Raw genomic sequence first — 14,228 nt, 5'->3', positions numbered from 1 at the left:
TAAATAATCTACATGAAAGTGGAGTGACTATCATAATCATTACTCAACATTTCACTCTCAAATCCTTGAATGAGCTCTCATAAACTTGAACTTCTGCCAAGAACAGACTAGTTGTCAGAAAACCTACAGTTCTCTAAATCCAGGACCTGAACATTTCTCTCTGACTCACCTACTCATTAATATTCTTAGTATGAATTCATTAAAGACCCCTCTTGTGCAGTTAAAGATAAGCAAAGTCCTACAGGAGGCAGGATAACATGATAGCCAGTGTGCTGTTCTGGAATCAGACTGCATGGAATCAAATCCCAGCTTTACTACTTAGTAGCTGTGTGACCTAAGGCAAATCATTCAATCTCTCTATACCTAAGTTTCTCTATCTATAAAATGGGATAATAGTAGCAATATTTATCTATAAGGGTTGTTGTAAGGATTAAATAAAACATTGTAAGGATTAAATAAAATGATATAAAAGCATGAAGAATAGTGCCTGGCATACAGTAAGCACCTATTACATTTAATTTTCTAAATTTATTAAATTTAATTTTAATTACTAGTATTATTCTTACTACTGCTATGACAGATTATGCTTTTTTTTTGAAGATTGGCCCTGGGCTAACATCTATTGCCAATCTTCCTCTTTTTTTTTTTTTGCTTCCCCTCTCCCCCAAAGCCCCAGCACATAGTTGTATATCCTAATTGAAAGTCATTCTAGCTCTTCTCTATGGGATGCTGTCAAAGCATGGCTTAACGAGCAGTACGCAGGTCCACACCCAGGATCCAAACCAGGGAACCCTGGGCCACCAAAGCGGAGCACGCAAACTTTAACCACTCGGCCACGGGGCTGGCCCAAATTACTCTCCTAAGATTCACTGCCCCTTACTATCACTATCTTTACTGCTCATACTTCAAGTTATCAACTTTATACTTGTGAATCCATTTTGCTCAAAACAGTGGCTAACTTCAAACATAGCCTAAGAGCTAAGAACTCACTCAACCCCTTCTCCTCTTCAGAGAGTACAAGATTAAGATCTCTGAGAATTTCTGACATCATCTTGAATTATTTCCTAACAATTCTTTAGTATAAGAAATAAAAAGTATCCAAAGAAGGAACCATATTATTGTATTTTAAAATCTACCACAAGCATCAAATAGAACCCTTAGAAAAGCACTTAAATTGAACTGAGATTTTTAAAAAGGTTATAAGTCAGGAGAAAAAAGGGAGGAAGAACATGTGTGTTCCAGACAGAGGGAACAGCATGTACTACATAAAGCTCTGAAGCACAAAAGAATCTGGTGTGGAAAAGAAGCAAAGAAGGTCAGTTTGGCTGGACAAGGTAAATCAGAGAAGAGGAACAAAATACAGGGGCCAGATTGGGTGGAGTTGTGGTAAAGAGCTTGCATTTCATCCCATGTCCGAGGGGTACCCATTAAAGGACTTTAAATAGGGATAGTTACCCAAAGTGAGTGACAAGCAAGCTTTGTTAGGTATGAGAGCACTAAAAAACATTCTTAGAGAAAACTCTTCTGAGTTGTAAGCCAAAATATGATTTCTTGTTAACACTTCCTCTGTATCTATGAAGACAGCATAGTTTCTCCAAGAACGTCAGTTGGCAGCATAGTTATGGATAGACACCCAGGAAGGCTAAGAGAGATCTTAAAACCAATGGTGCCATAGCCACTGTTACACATGTAAGAGTTCTTCTCAGTGTTTCCTCTACAATGGACCAATAAATTCCTAAAACCCAACTGCCTTCATAAGTTGTTTTATGGAAAACTCTCTATTTCAAACTCAAGCCCCAGAGGGCCTAAATCTCTTTACTAACCTCTTCTTCTTCTAGTTTTCGTTTCTTCTCTTTCTTGATATCTTCTGTTTTAATTTTCTTAGGTTTATAATCAGCACTAGAAAGGGGAACATAAATATGCAGTTAACACAACTGTGACTCAGTAGTTCTCACCAATAGGACTAGGACCTCCAAACTCCTCTTGGAAGTCTCCACAGCAGGCATGGCTGCTATTATTCTTGGCTGGGCATTCTACAGTCAAGAATAGGAATGGAGAAAGTAAAGAAGGCCAGACCAAAGACCAATAGTTATAGCCCTATCTAGGACAAAACAAACAACTTTATACTACACACAGGCCTGGAAGGGAAGTGGAGTAGAGAGATACATACAGAAATAGACACCACTAGAAGACAGAAATCTGGGAACCAAATGTACAGTGCAACAATGGCTACCACAAAGTAATAAACGGCTGGAAAGAGGAGGAAAGAAGTTCTGCATGAATACAAATGAGTTCACTAAGTATTTCCCTGCTCCCTTTCTACCCACTTTCTACCATAAAATAAACCGTTTGTAGATTCCTGGAGCATAATAAGCTATACAAGACTGAAATTAATGAACAGAATTTAACCTCACTGATTGAATCTGAGAAAGAGGTACATATAAGCCCCAAAAAACTGTCCTAAGTATGAGCAATTTTATTACTTCTATACACTGAAACTTCACTTAGAATGTATTGACAGGCACAGATCCTAGGAGAAATTGCTTTAACAGTGAAAACTTATCTGTGGTAGGTGATAATAAACTTAAAGTAACTTAAATAACTTAAATATTCTTCACGAATTCTGTATTACTTGAAATTTCTACAATAAATATGCATTACCTTTCTAATAAGAAAAATGTAAATATATATTTTCCATTTAACCCTGAGGTATACTACTTACTTGCTTAGCAAACCCTGCTTTTCATAATTCAAAGAGAAATCAGCTGCCCAGTCCATTAATCCCAAATCCCAAATGGGTAAAAGTCAATTAATGCAGTTTTCTATGTATTGTAGAGATATACATCACATTGACTCCTTAAAAAACTCCTTTTTGTTTTCAGAAATCAAAGTAATAAGAAATACTCACTCGTCTTCATCTCGAGGTCTCTTTAATGCTTTTATTTCCTCTTTAGGAGGGGCAAAATAGCCATCATCTTCAGGTTCATCTTTAATTCGTGGTGGACTAAAGAGAAAAAATTGCTAGTTAATGAGCGTTGGAACATCTACATTATACTAGGCAATCCAAAGTAGGGATAAATGATCTCACTGAGAAGCAGCTAATAAAAAAGTAACAACATACATTTGTACCTGTTATAAAGGTTTCCCATGAGCACTTTTTCTTACTTAATTCTCACTACAATCCTGTGAAGTAGACAGTATTGTTCTCATTTTACAGATGAACAGGCAACATCAAGGCTCGGGATCAGGACTCCTTACTCTCAGTCAGTATTCTTTCCCACTCTATCTTAGCTGCCTTTGCCAGCATGACCCAAACCACAACAGAAACAAATCTAAACTGTTTCCTCACCTTATACAGGGGATCTATTATGTATCTGACCCCACGAATGATCTGAACTGATTATTCTAGTGCTCCAAAAGCTAAAATATAGCTTTTACAAGGAAGAGAATAAAAATTTATTCCCCAAACTTGGTACCTTAAAGTTCTAAGGGAAAATAACATTAGTTACATGGGAAAATAACCAAGCTAACATTAAAACAAAAGAAGTGTACTTGCTAAATGAGAGGCCTAGAACAAAATAAAGTCATTTTAAGCCAAATCTATTCATTGCTCAATTTCCTCCTTTGGTTTACACAGAAGAGTGCTTTGCCCTAGTTTTTGTTAAGATTTTGCATGAATATAAAAAGATGATTCTGGGGGCCAGCCCCATGGCCAAGTGGTTAAATTTGCACACTCCGCTTTGGCGGCCCAGGGTTTCGCAGGTTCGGATCCTGGGCACGGACATGGCACCACTCATTAGGCCATGCTGAGGCAGCGTCCCATGTGCCACAACTAGAAGGACCCACAAGTAAAATATACAACTATGTACTGGGGGGATTTGGGGAGAAAAAGCAAGGAAAAAAAAAGATTGGCAACAGTTGTTAGCTCAGGTGCCAATCTTTAAAAACATGATTCTGTTAGACAACTATCTTAAATAAAAAAGAGGAACAAACAAGTTAAAAAACGTAAGACCAGCAATCACCATAGCCTTGAGATGTTCCCTGGCCTGGCATGTCTTGTCAGAACCTCATTACTCAGAGTCAGAAGCACCTACAGAGTTAACTAACTCAGCAGAGGGAATGGCCTCCTGACACAAAGCCACCCATCTCTAAGGGGTCGAAGGGATAAGCATCCAGATTCGGTTGCCAAAGAAAGTCAGGATATTCATGGGGTTTCAATGCCACCACCCTCTACCCTCCAAGCATACTGGATTCCCTTGCTTGCAACAGAATTGGAATGTTTAAAGAGATCAGCTTTCGTTCCTTATTTTTGCACACTGCCCAAATGCCAACCTCTATACCTGTAGTTGGTTCCCCCCTACCATGGAAATCACTGACATAGCCCCAACGGTCCAAAATTTCCAAAAGCTTTGCACCAGAAGGAAAGAAACACTGTCATCTACCCAACTAGTTAAGTAAACACTAGATCCTGGTATTGTCGTGGGTGAAGTTAAAAAAACATGGGAAGGGTTATTAGGCCTGGAGGAAGAATTTCTAAAACAATTTACCAGAAAACCGTGTTTCATCCAGTAAAGCATCTCGATTCTCTACAAAGACACACATGCAAACTAGCAAGCAGACCAGCAAAGTGCATACAGAGACCACTGCCTCAAAGGGTCTGCTCCTCATCTTTTAACCCAGAAAGTCTGAAACTGAATCCAGAACTACACACCAAGTCCAGCCAGTCTATTCAAATCTTATTAGTTTAATAAAAGTCCCAGGTGGTCTCTTGACAGAAAGTCACTCTGTGCTCAGTCACTTTATCTAAGAAATCAGAATGCCTAGGGCAGCCTACAGCTCTAATGCTTCTCGAATTGTATTATTCTGCATTCCTAGAATAGTTACAAAACACGCCTGAAGAGGGCATCTGCTTCTCTGGTTTACAAGACCCAGAGTACACGGAACAATGTTCAAAAATGTTCTCAAACAAAACTGAAAGTTCAAAGTGTCAAGGAAGCAAAATTCTCAAAACACTTTGTCCTAGTCAATAATGCAAACACTTCCAACAACTTCTAGTAAATCCAGTCTGTCATTCAGTGGAGTGAGAGAGAAAATATGATCATAAACTTCTAGTTTTTTTAAACTACAGGGAACCTTCAGGCTTACTTTAGGGAGTTGAGGCTGATGAGGAAAACAATCAAAATGGCAAAAATAGTAAAAGAAAAGTGACCTCTAGATGGTGTGCATTTTCCTCTCCTATTAGAAAAGAGATCATGTATTTCCACTCAAATCTAGATCTATTCCTAAAACGTAGATCAAGTAAGCTTCTATATATGAGCCTCTGAATATTACTGAGGAAGAATTCAAAGTAGGGGTTTTTCAGGAACCTTCATAATTACCACTAACTGAGTATGGAGTTTCTTTTTGAGGTGATGAAAATATTCTGAAATTAGATAGTGGGTAGTGGAGAGGTTGTATAATCTTGTGAATATACTAAAGCCCAATAAACTGTATACTTTAAAAGGGTGAATTTTATGGTATGTAAATTATATCTCAAATTTAAAAAATCTCTTCCTGTCAACCATCTCCACTCAAAGTAGCCTTCTAGAAAATGTGCTTGTCGGTCTCACTAAACGGCTTATTTTAGGGAGTCTAGAAACACTCAAGTCGGCTTAGCCCAAGTTGTCTCACTGCCGACTTCCCTGGAAACCTGCAGGTGGCCAGGTCAGTGTGTTTTAGGTATGTGCAAACAACACTAGAACACAGGCAGCTGGACTGATGGGCACCCACAGAGAAAGAGAAGCCAAGGAAGCAGAGGAGTCTTACCTAGAGAAGCCATTTTCCTTTTCTTTCTTTATTTTGGCATCCCCAGAGGCTCTAACCTGAAAGGTAAAATAACAGGAACTGATTAGTACCTTGAAAGGACTAAATTTAAAGAAGCCTCTCTCTTATTTGAAAATATTTGGCCTCAACTCTTGGGGCATCTTGATCCCAGAGTGACTCTTCTATTAGCAAAACTGAACAGGTAAACTAAAGGTCTTGACATCTTTCTAAGACTCCTTTTTCACAATTCTTCAGAGTGAACTGCCCAATTTACTGAGAAATGTTTCCCTTCAAAATGGTGGCTTTTTACCTTCAAATAATGGCAGGTCCCCCTCCCTCAATAAATATACTCTACTTCTCAAGGATTTGCCCTTGGCAGTGCAGAGAGACAATAAAAAGCAAAACAAAAAAGCATAGTCTATTTCCTGCCTTCTCTGATTTAGCCAAAGTATATTCAACATTCCCCCTCCTTCAAATTCCCAGACACTCTAGGTCTTTCAAAAGTCTTCACACATACACACACACAAATATACAGAGAGTATCTCTGGAAGAATAAAAAAATAGTCAGTATATGGGGCCAGCTCAGTGACGCAGTGGTTAAGTTTGCATGCTCCACTTCAGCAGCCCAGGGCTCATGGGTTTGGATCCTGGGCACAGATCTACACACTGCTCATTAAGGCATGCTGTGGCGGCATCATGCATGCAAAAAATAGAGAAAGACTAGCACAGATGTTAGCTAAGGGATAATCTTCCTCAAGCAAAAAAAAAAAAAAGAAAGAATAGTGGCTGCTTCCAGAAGGGAAAGATGGAGGACAAGGAGTCAGGGTGAAAGGAAGATGTATTTTTCACTGTATTTCCCTATTTCATATTGTCTCAATTAACCAGGTACCAATATTACTTTCTCAGAAAGTAAAATAAAAACAATTTTGTTAAAGTCTATGCACAGTACTACTCATTTGCAGCCAGATAAGCCTAGCCACTTTTAGAATACTTGTACTGGTTATGCTAGAACCAAAAGACAAAGGGCACCAGCATCACTAAATTTTCACTCAGGACGCAGCTTTATTCAACAGAGGACCAGTGTGTCCTTAGGTCATCTCCTAAAAAGAGAATTAATTTCCCCCATGAAAGACAAGTGACATTTCCAGAAACCCTACAATCTCAATTTATGCATTTGCCAAATAAAGTAAGATAATGACATGGACAGATTTGGTACTGTGAAATACAGTGGCAAAGGGCTTTGGTTTTCATAGTTTAAGACTAAAGGTGGTGGCTCCAAAGTCTCCTAACAGAGACCTTTTCACTCAAAGACCAAGGGATCTTACTATGCAATGAAGGTACTTTCATTACCTGCTTTTAAAGGTAAACAAATGAAAAGTATACCCCACAACTTTTCCTTCCCCACTGGAAAATTCGGTACCTTTTCTTCCTTTCGTTTTTCCTTGTCTCTGTCTTTGTGTTTATCTTTATGCTTTTCTGAACTTCCATCTTTGTGTTTGGTTTTCTCCTTCTCTTTGTGTTTTTTTTCAGAATCTTTATGTTCACTGTGAAAAATAAGACACACAAAGAGTTAGCCCAGAGTAGGGACCACAAAGGTTTACTTGACAAGATCAACTCACAAGATACCCTAAGATAACACCAACCATGGAAACTTAGAATGCTCTAAATAAACAGTCCTGACAAAAGGTTCAAGTAGAGGCTCTAGGCTACATCAGACTTTATCTTGTTTGACGTTTTTATTTTTTCGAAGGAGCAAAGGAACCAAATACAGAAACAACAGTCATTCTAAACATACCAGGACATTTTTTTCAAGTGACTAAGAATATATAGCAAGCTCACAACATTCTACCAGCAAAAACTACAATGAAAGCTCCAACTTGAGCATTCACATGTGATGTGAGGGAGTAAATCAAACAATTCACCAAAAATGCATTTGGTAGCTCTGTGCCAGACTGGAGACATATCGCACATGTAGCCAAGCCAGGGCTTTGTGCAGTGAACAACCCAACACAATGGACGTTTCCTGCTCGCTTTAACTAGGAGAAGCTAGTCACTTCTAGAGGGAGCTTCTAAGTCTTGCTTGGTCCTTTCTCACAATAAGAAAAGATCCATCAAAAAAGAAAGGGCATGTCCTGTGCTAAACGTTTAAAAGCCATGGCTTTAAAGTGGTTTGTGGACATACTGGTAGCACTGTAAAAAGGCACTGTTCCTCTGGAAAACAAAATATGACAATACAAAGCAAGAGCCATTAAAATGTTCATACCCTGGAAATTTCTCTTTGGGAAATAACATTACATAAAGATATTCATTTTGATGCTTCCCATAACAAAAAGCAAATAAGAACAAACAAAAAGCCATCAAGAAAGTAGATACCTTAGTGAGTAACAAAAAGAGGAAACTGTAATATATCAAATTACGTAGCTTTTATGCTATAATTTATGAGTCCTACAAACATACATGGAAAATGTTTATAACATAAATGGAAAAAAGGACTACAGAAAATGAGTGCAACTATATAAAAATATGCATGTGGACAAAGATTAAAGAAGCAATAAGCAAAAATTACAAGCTGGAGTTTAAGGTGGCAGGACACCGGATGACTGTTTTCTTGAACACACTGGGGAGGCTGTTCAGGAACCTCGCTCACTGCACCAACCAATATATTCCACAAGTTAACAAAAGGCAGTTTGAATTCAAGTGCTTTGAACTGAGGGTCCACGCCAGACACAGAACAGCTGACACGGACAGTCAGACCTACAGGCAGCATCAGCTCTTGCCTTTCCCACCATAGACTGTATTTCCCGTTTGTCACATTTAGCACCTTCAGCCCAGAAAAAATAGCCTAAAGAGCTCATTGCTGGTAAAAATCTACATCCATCCCATGAAGTTTGTTCTAAACAGTTTTAGCCAGCATACTTGGCTACATCAAAGCCCAAAAAGGGAGAAACAAGTCATGGCAACCAGTTAGGACAGAGCCACAGAACTTTGATCAGGAGAGATGTCACACACATCTCTGTGCACAAAAAGAACCCCAACTTGAGATAAGAGTTTGGGTAATAAATAAGTAGAAACGCTATGAAATCTAGCCAGGAGGGCGGGGCGACTAGTAGAAACAAGACTACAGGTTTAGGGAAGATCCAGGAACTATCACAGATGGGAAAAAAACAATGCCCACTTTTCCTTGTTTATACACTCTTCCATGTTGCTCTCATTAGGTTGTTATTTAGACGTGCCACACATTGAAGTAACAAGTTTCTACATGAGCAAACTTTTCTTTTCTTTTCTTCTGAATACAGATGTTCACAGCAACTTTATTGATGACAGCCAAAAACAAACCAGATGTCTTTCCATAGGCCAACGGCTAAACAAACTATCGTACTTCCATACCATGGAATACTATTATACTATTCAGCAATAAAAAGGAACAAACTATTAAAATAGGCAATGACTTGGATGACTCTCCAGGGAATTATGCCATGTGAAAAAAGTCAATCCCCACAAAATTATATATTGTATGATTCCATTATATTACATTTTGTTTTTACTTTTTACAACTTTTTAAAAATTTTATTTTATTGAGGTCATAAGAGTTTATAACATTGTGAAATTTCAGTTGTACATTCTTCTTTGTGAGTCACCATGTGAATGTGCCCCTTTACCCCTTATACCCAGCCCCTGACCCCTTTCTCCTCTGGTAACCACTAATCTGTTCTCTTTTTCAGTGTCGCAAACTTCTTTTTAACTCATGAGGGCTGAGCCTAGTTTCAGTGTGCTTAGAGGCACATGGGGACCAAGTTTTCCCACCATGCTTTTTACTCTCAGCATCATTATCATGTCACTCTCTACTCAATGTGTTCTCATAATCTGTTTTTATTTACGAGAATGAAATTATGAAATGCAATGTTTTATCAGAAAATTTATCCTTTACTTTGTACAGAAATGGCTCCCAACTGCATTAACACTCTTACTTCCAGTTCTCAGTAATTTCTCCAGCTTTAGAATGACTGGGAAAATATCAAAGTTGCCAAGATTGCAACTGATTCCTCAGGAATTTACACATATGAAATCATAGGCACATGATTTTGATATTATCAGCAAAATGTTTGCGCTTACTATTCCATTATACAAGCACTGCAGTTTTTGGTTTTGTTTTGATGTGTTTTAACATTAACTTAAGAGGAATTAATGGTCATCTACACAAGTTTTTGCCTAAAAGCAAAAAGTCTGGATCAATTACAACCATAATATTGATGGATGAACATACTTTTCCCTCCCAAAGTAAGGGGAAAAAAGCTACTTGCTAAGCAAGCATTGTACTTGCTGTTTCCACATACATTATTTCACTCAGACCTCACCACACTCCTGTGAGGTAGGTTTTATTATCCCCTTAAACTGATTTAGAAACAGAGGAGCTAGTGGTTCAAGGTCTTATTCAAAGTTACTGTGTGAGACGTGAAGCTGGGATTTAAACTCACTATTTCCATTGCCAAGTTCAGAGCACCTACCACTAAATCAGTATCATTATATTTCCATGAAATTGATACCTAACACTTAAGGTAAACTGGTGTTAGAGACAAACGCATGGCCAGTCTGAGATTTGATACATAAGCTCAAAACTTTATTTTACCATCAAAGTAGATACTTTCTAGAATAGAGATCTTGGATATTTGAAATGATCAAACCTTTAGGATAGCTGCTTCTCATTGTGTCTTGCCATGAAACTATGGCTGATTCAGGAATCTAATTAGGAACACTTTATCTTCCTTTATGTTCTACCTTCCCCTCTTGTTCTCTTTTTCAATAAAAGCAATTCTTAGAATATTAGACTGTTTCACTAGAAAACTGGCTTTGTGGCCTTTTGGCAATCACAGCATGGGCACATAGTCCTCCAGTTTTCAGCTTTGCTGTTCATTATCACACACACCAAACAGAGACCAGGCCAAAAAAAAAAAAAAATCAACAAATGACAAGGCAATGCGACAGTACCCAGGCTACCCCAGGAAAGTGAAAAAAGTCAATGATACTTCCTGTGCCTGCTAATCAGAGAAAAATCTGTTCAGGAAACTCAAAGTTCCTGCTAGAGTAGTAACTCCTTTGTAGGTCATAATCACAAAGACCAGAATGACATGAAACTATCAACTTGACTTTCCAAAAGAAACTCACCCTCCTCTATTCCCAACAGTTCAGATGTAAGAGAGCAGGTTTGGATTTTTATACTAAGTGAGCTCAGATGATTCGGGGTTAAGGACATCTTATGGTACAAGGCAGTCCATTGGGGACTGTTAGAAATCAGGGTTTGTGGAGCCCTTTTAGGCCTCTGAACATAATGCTAATATCTTATCCTTGTCAGGTGCTGTTCCTGTCCCTACCGCCAGAAATAGAGAGCAGAGTACCAAGAGTCTTACCCCATCATCCATAACCCTCACACAGGGCAGGAGTACTGACAGAGAGCAAGGCCCAGTGTCAGTCTTTCCTAGGAATCTACCTGAAATAAGCAGCAAATGCACTTGGGGGACAAAGTCCTATGATAAAGAAGCATGTCTAAGGCTGTGCCATGGAAGTTAGAAGCAGGATTTGGCCAGTAGTAGAAAACAGAGCCAATCTGGGATCAGTTAGGCTGACTCATCGTCATTCAAGATTTCCTAACATGTACCTCTTTTTCCAAAAGGCTTAGAACTAGTTTGACCTTCATGGTGGCTTAAATAGTAGCACCTTTTCCACTGATCATGAGATGATGGAAATTCTGACCAGTGCATAAGAGGAGTTCATATGTTGACTGTCATTTTTCAGAGACGTTACCCTTGTCTTTATATTGATCCTGCTATTTTCACATACACAATAGATATAATATGTCAAATTTACAAAATAGGCTTTAAATACAACTGAAGGCTACAATACTGGCCAGTTCAGAGGCTGGAGAACACATCATTGAGATATTGAAGAAATTTCAGTGGGGCTAAATAAGAAAAATAAACTGGAAGAAAGGCTTAATACTGACCACTATAGTAAGGAACCCAAAGATCTGAAGAACAAATATATTTTAAGAATCAGTTTAGTCTGGGATACACTGAAGGCCAAAATACAGACAGCAGCTAGCATTCCTAGAATCTCTGTAATGGTCACACTTTTGGATGAAATATGAATTTCATCATCAGGAACACTGAGAGAGAAAACACCAATTATTGGCTATGCACAGAAGCTGACTTCTTGGCTCAGGGCTCATGTTTGTCTGAGGATAAGATCCACCACAACAGCAGAGCTTGGACAAGCAAAATTCAGTGCCAAAGAGAACAAATGGAAAGATTCAAAGCCACTACTCCAGAGTGTTCATGCCTGTCTTATGCTTCAATTAGCTAAATTTCACTAAGGAAAAAAGCAATCTACACTATTTTTAAAGTGATGATGGTGAAACCGTTAGTCTGTGACTCTTGCTAGAGCCAAGCAGACAGCAGAGAAGGTTGACGAGGGTTCCTCCAAGGCACTTAGAAAATGGGTAGGAGAAAGGGTGGAAGTAGGCGGATGGCAGTTGGAAGCTAGGAGAGAAAAGTATTTTCCTTCTGCCTCAAGAAGGCATTTGCTGCCTCTGTAGAAAAAAAAAAATCTGTGTCTGACATTCTGGGAAGCTAGGATGTTGGGCAAAGGAAACAATTTAAATCTGTTAAAGAAAACAAAAACAACGGTCTGTCTTCTATCACCAATAAAAACATTTAACAGATACTTGAACAGCACTAAGTGCCAGACACCCTTCTAAGCAATTTAGCCCCCATTACAAAACTCTGAGATGAATACTAACATCTCCATTGTACAGATGTGGAAATGGAGACACAGAAAGGTTAAGTAACTCACCCACAAAAACACATCTAATGAGAAATAACTAGGATTTAAACTCAAGTGGTCTGGCTCTGGATTCGCGTACTTGACCACTCTTGTTACATTACTTCCAAAGAAAGCAAAAAGGAAACACTGGTAGGGGTAAAAAGGAGGCTCTTTATCTTCTGACAATAGGACTTAGATACTAACGGCTAAGGGAACAAACTCATCCCAGCTACTTGCCCACTCCTTAAGGCAGCAGACCTCTGCAGGGTGCACCCAATTGAATCATAGCAGATTCCTATGGGAGACCCTAGAGAGGTTCAAAGCTGTGCGGAAGGAGGAAATCCATGGCCCCTTCAAGGAAAGCAGACAATTAAAGTTTAAAATATATTTGTTAAATAAAAAATTCTAGGTAAACTCAAAAGTTGCCTCTGGGAGGACTGGCCCAGTGGCACAGTGCTTAAGTTCACTGGCTCCACTTCAGTGGTCAGGGGTTTGCAGGTTCGGATCCTGGGCGCAGACCTAGCACCGTTCACCAAGCCAAGTTGTGGCAGCATCCCACAAAAAATGGAGGAAGACTGGAAAGACTGGCACAGGTGTTAGTGCAGTGACAATCTTCCTCAAGCAAAAAGAGGAGCATTGGCAGCAGATGTTAGCTCAGGGCCAATCTTCCTCACAAAAAAAAAGTTGTCTCTGGGAAAAGAACGCAGCAGCCAGTTTCTAAAAGGCTCTAAGAAATGAACATTTCTTAACGCTCACCACCATTAAGGGTTACTAAACAAAATCACAAGAATTATCAAACTCTGAGTTGAATGGAATCTTAGAAATTATTTAATCCTTTGTTTGCAGGCCAGAGAGGATAAAGGGATGCACCCAAAGATACCAAAGCCAATACATATTCTGAACTCCCATTTCTCTCCTAAGTTCCTTATCTCTATTAATAAGGTAAACATCCACCCAGTTATCCAAGCTAGGAAACTTTTTTCTTAGACTCCTCCTGCCATTTATGGCTAAGTCCTATATCTCACTTTCTCAACTATTTTCAATGGCTTCTTGCTCCCTTTAGAACCAAGACCCAACTTCTTGAAATTGCATTTAACAGTTATTCCTCGAGCCACTTTTTTTTGGCCTCATTTTCTATCCCATCCTCTATTAACCCAGGCATTTACCTAACTGGATTCTTCCCAGAGCAAAGTACATTACAATGCTTCCATGTTTTGGTTATGCTTTTCTCCTTGTCTGGAATGCCCCTCTTCCTAGCCATCACCTCCCTTGTCAAGATCTTACCATCTTTCAATGGCTAGCTCAAACGCCCTTTCCACCATGAAATCTTTAAAAAAATGATTATAGTTCATTATAATAGAGCTGGATATAATTGAAAACTAGGGCTCCAAATCAGATGCTATCAACAAGTAACTACTAAATTAGATTCAACTACCAAAACACACAGCTCTAATTTATCTGAATAATATCCCACCAGGCTTTATAGTAATCATCACCATTATCATCATACTACCATCATCATGACCTCAATTATTTAGTATGTTAGAGTTTCCAAAGAGCTTTAATCTTCATAATTGCACTGAATTCCCCCCAATAAACTTGAAAGCTTG

At 38.8% G+C, this 14,228-nt stretch overlaps 1 protein-coding gene across 1 annotated transcript in view; it reads right to left on the bottom strand.

Moving 5' to 3' along the window:
- TOP1 (DNA topoisomerase I) overlaps positions 1–14,228 on the bottom strand; it is an 85,768-nt gene that overhangs the window by 36,654 nt on the left and 34,886 nt on the right. The window contains exons 4-7 of the mRNA XM_070589233.1: positions 7,223–7,346; positions 5,806–5,861; positions 2,909–3,004; positions 1,824–1,899 (exon numbers count right to left, since the gene is read on the bottom strand). Of these exons, the coding sequence (XP_070445334.1) occupies positions 1,824–1,899; positions 2,909–3,004; positions 5,806–5,861; positions 7,223–7,346 (352 nt within the window). The remainder of the gene's footprint in view (positions 1–1,823; positions 1,900–2,908; positions 3,005–5,805; positions 5,862–7,222; positions 7,347–14,228) is intronic.

This window comes from Equus przewalskii, chromosome 21 (assembly GCF_037783145.1).
Source record: "Equus przewalskii isolate Varuska chromosome 21, EquPr2, whole genome shotgun sequence".
In the NCBI taxonomy this organism is placed as follows: Eukaryota; Metazoa; Chordata; class Mammalia; order Perissodactyla; family Equidae; genus Equus; species Equus przewalskii.
This window is presented reverse-complemented; position numbering and strand designations above follow the sequence as displayed.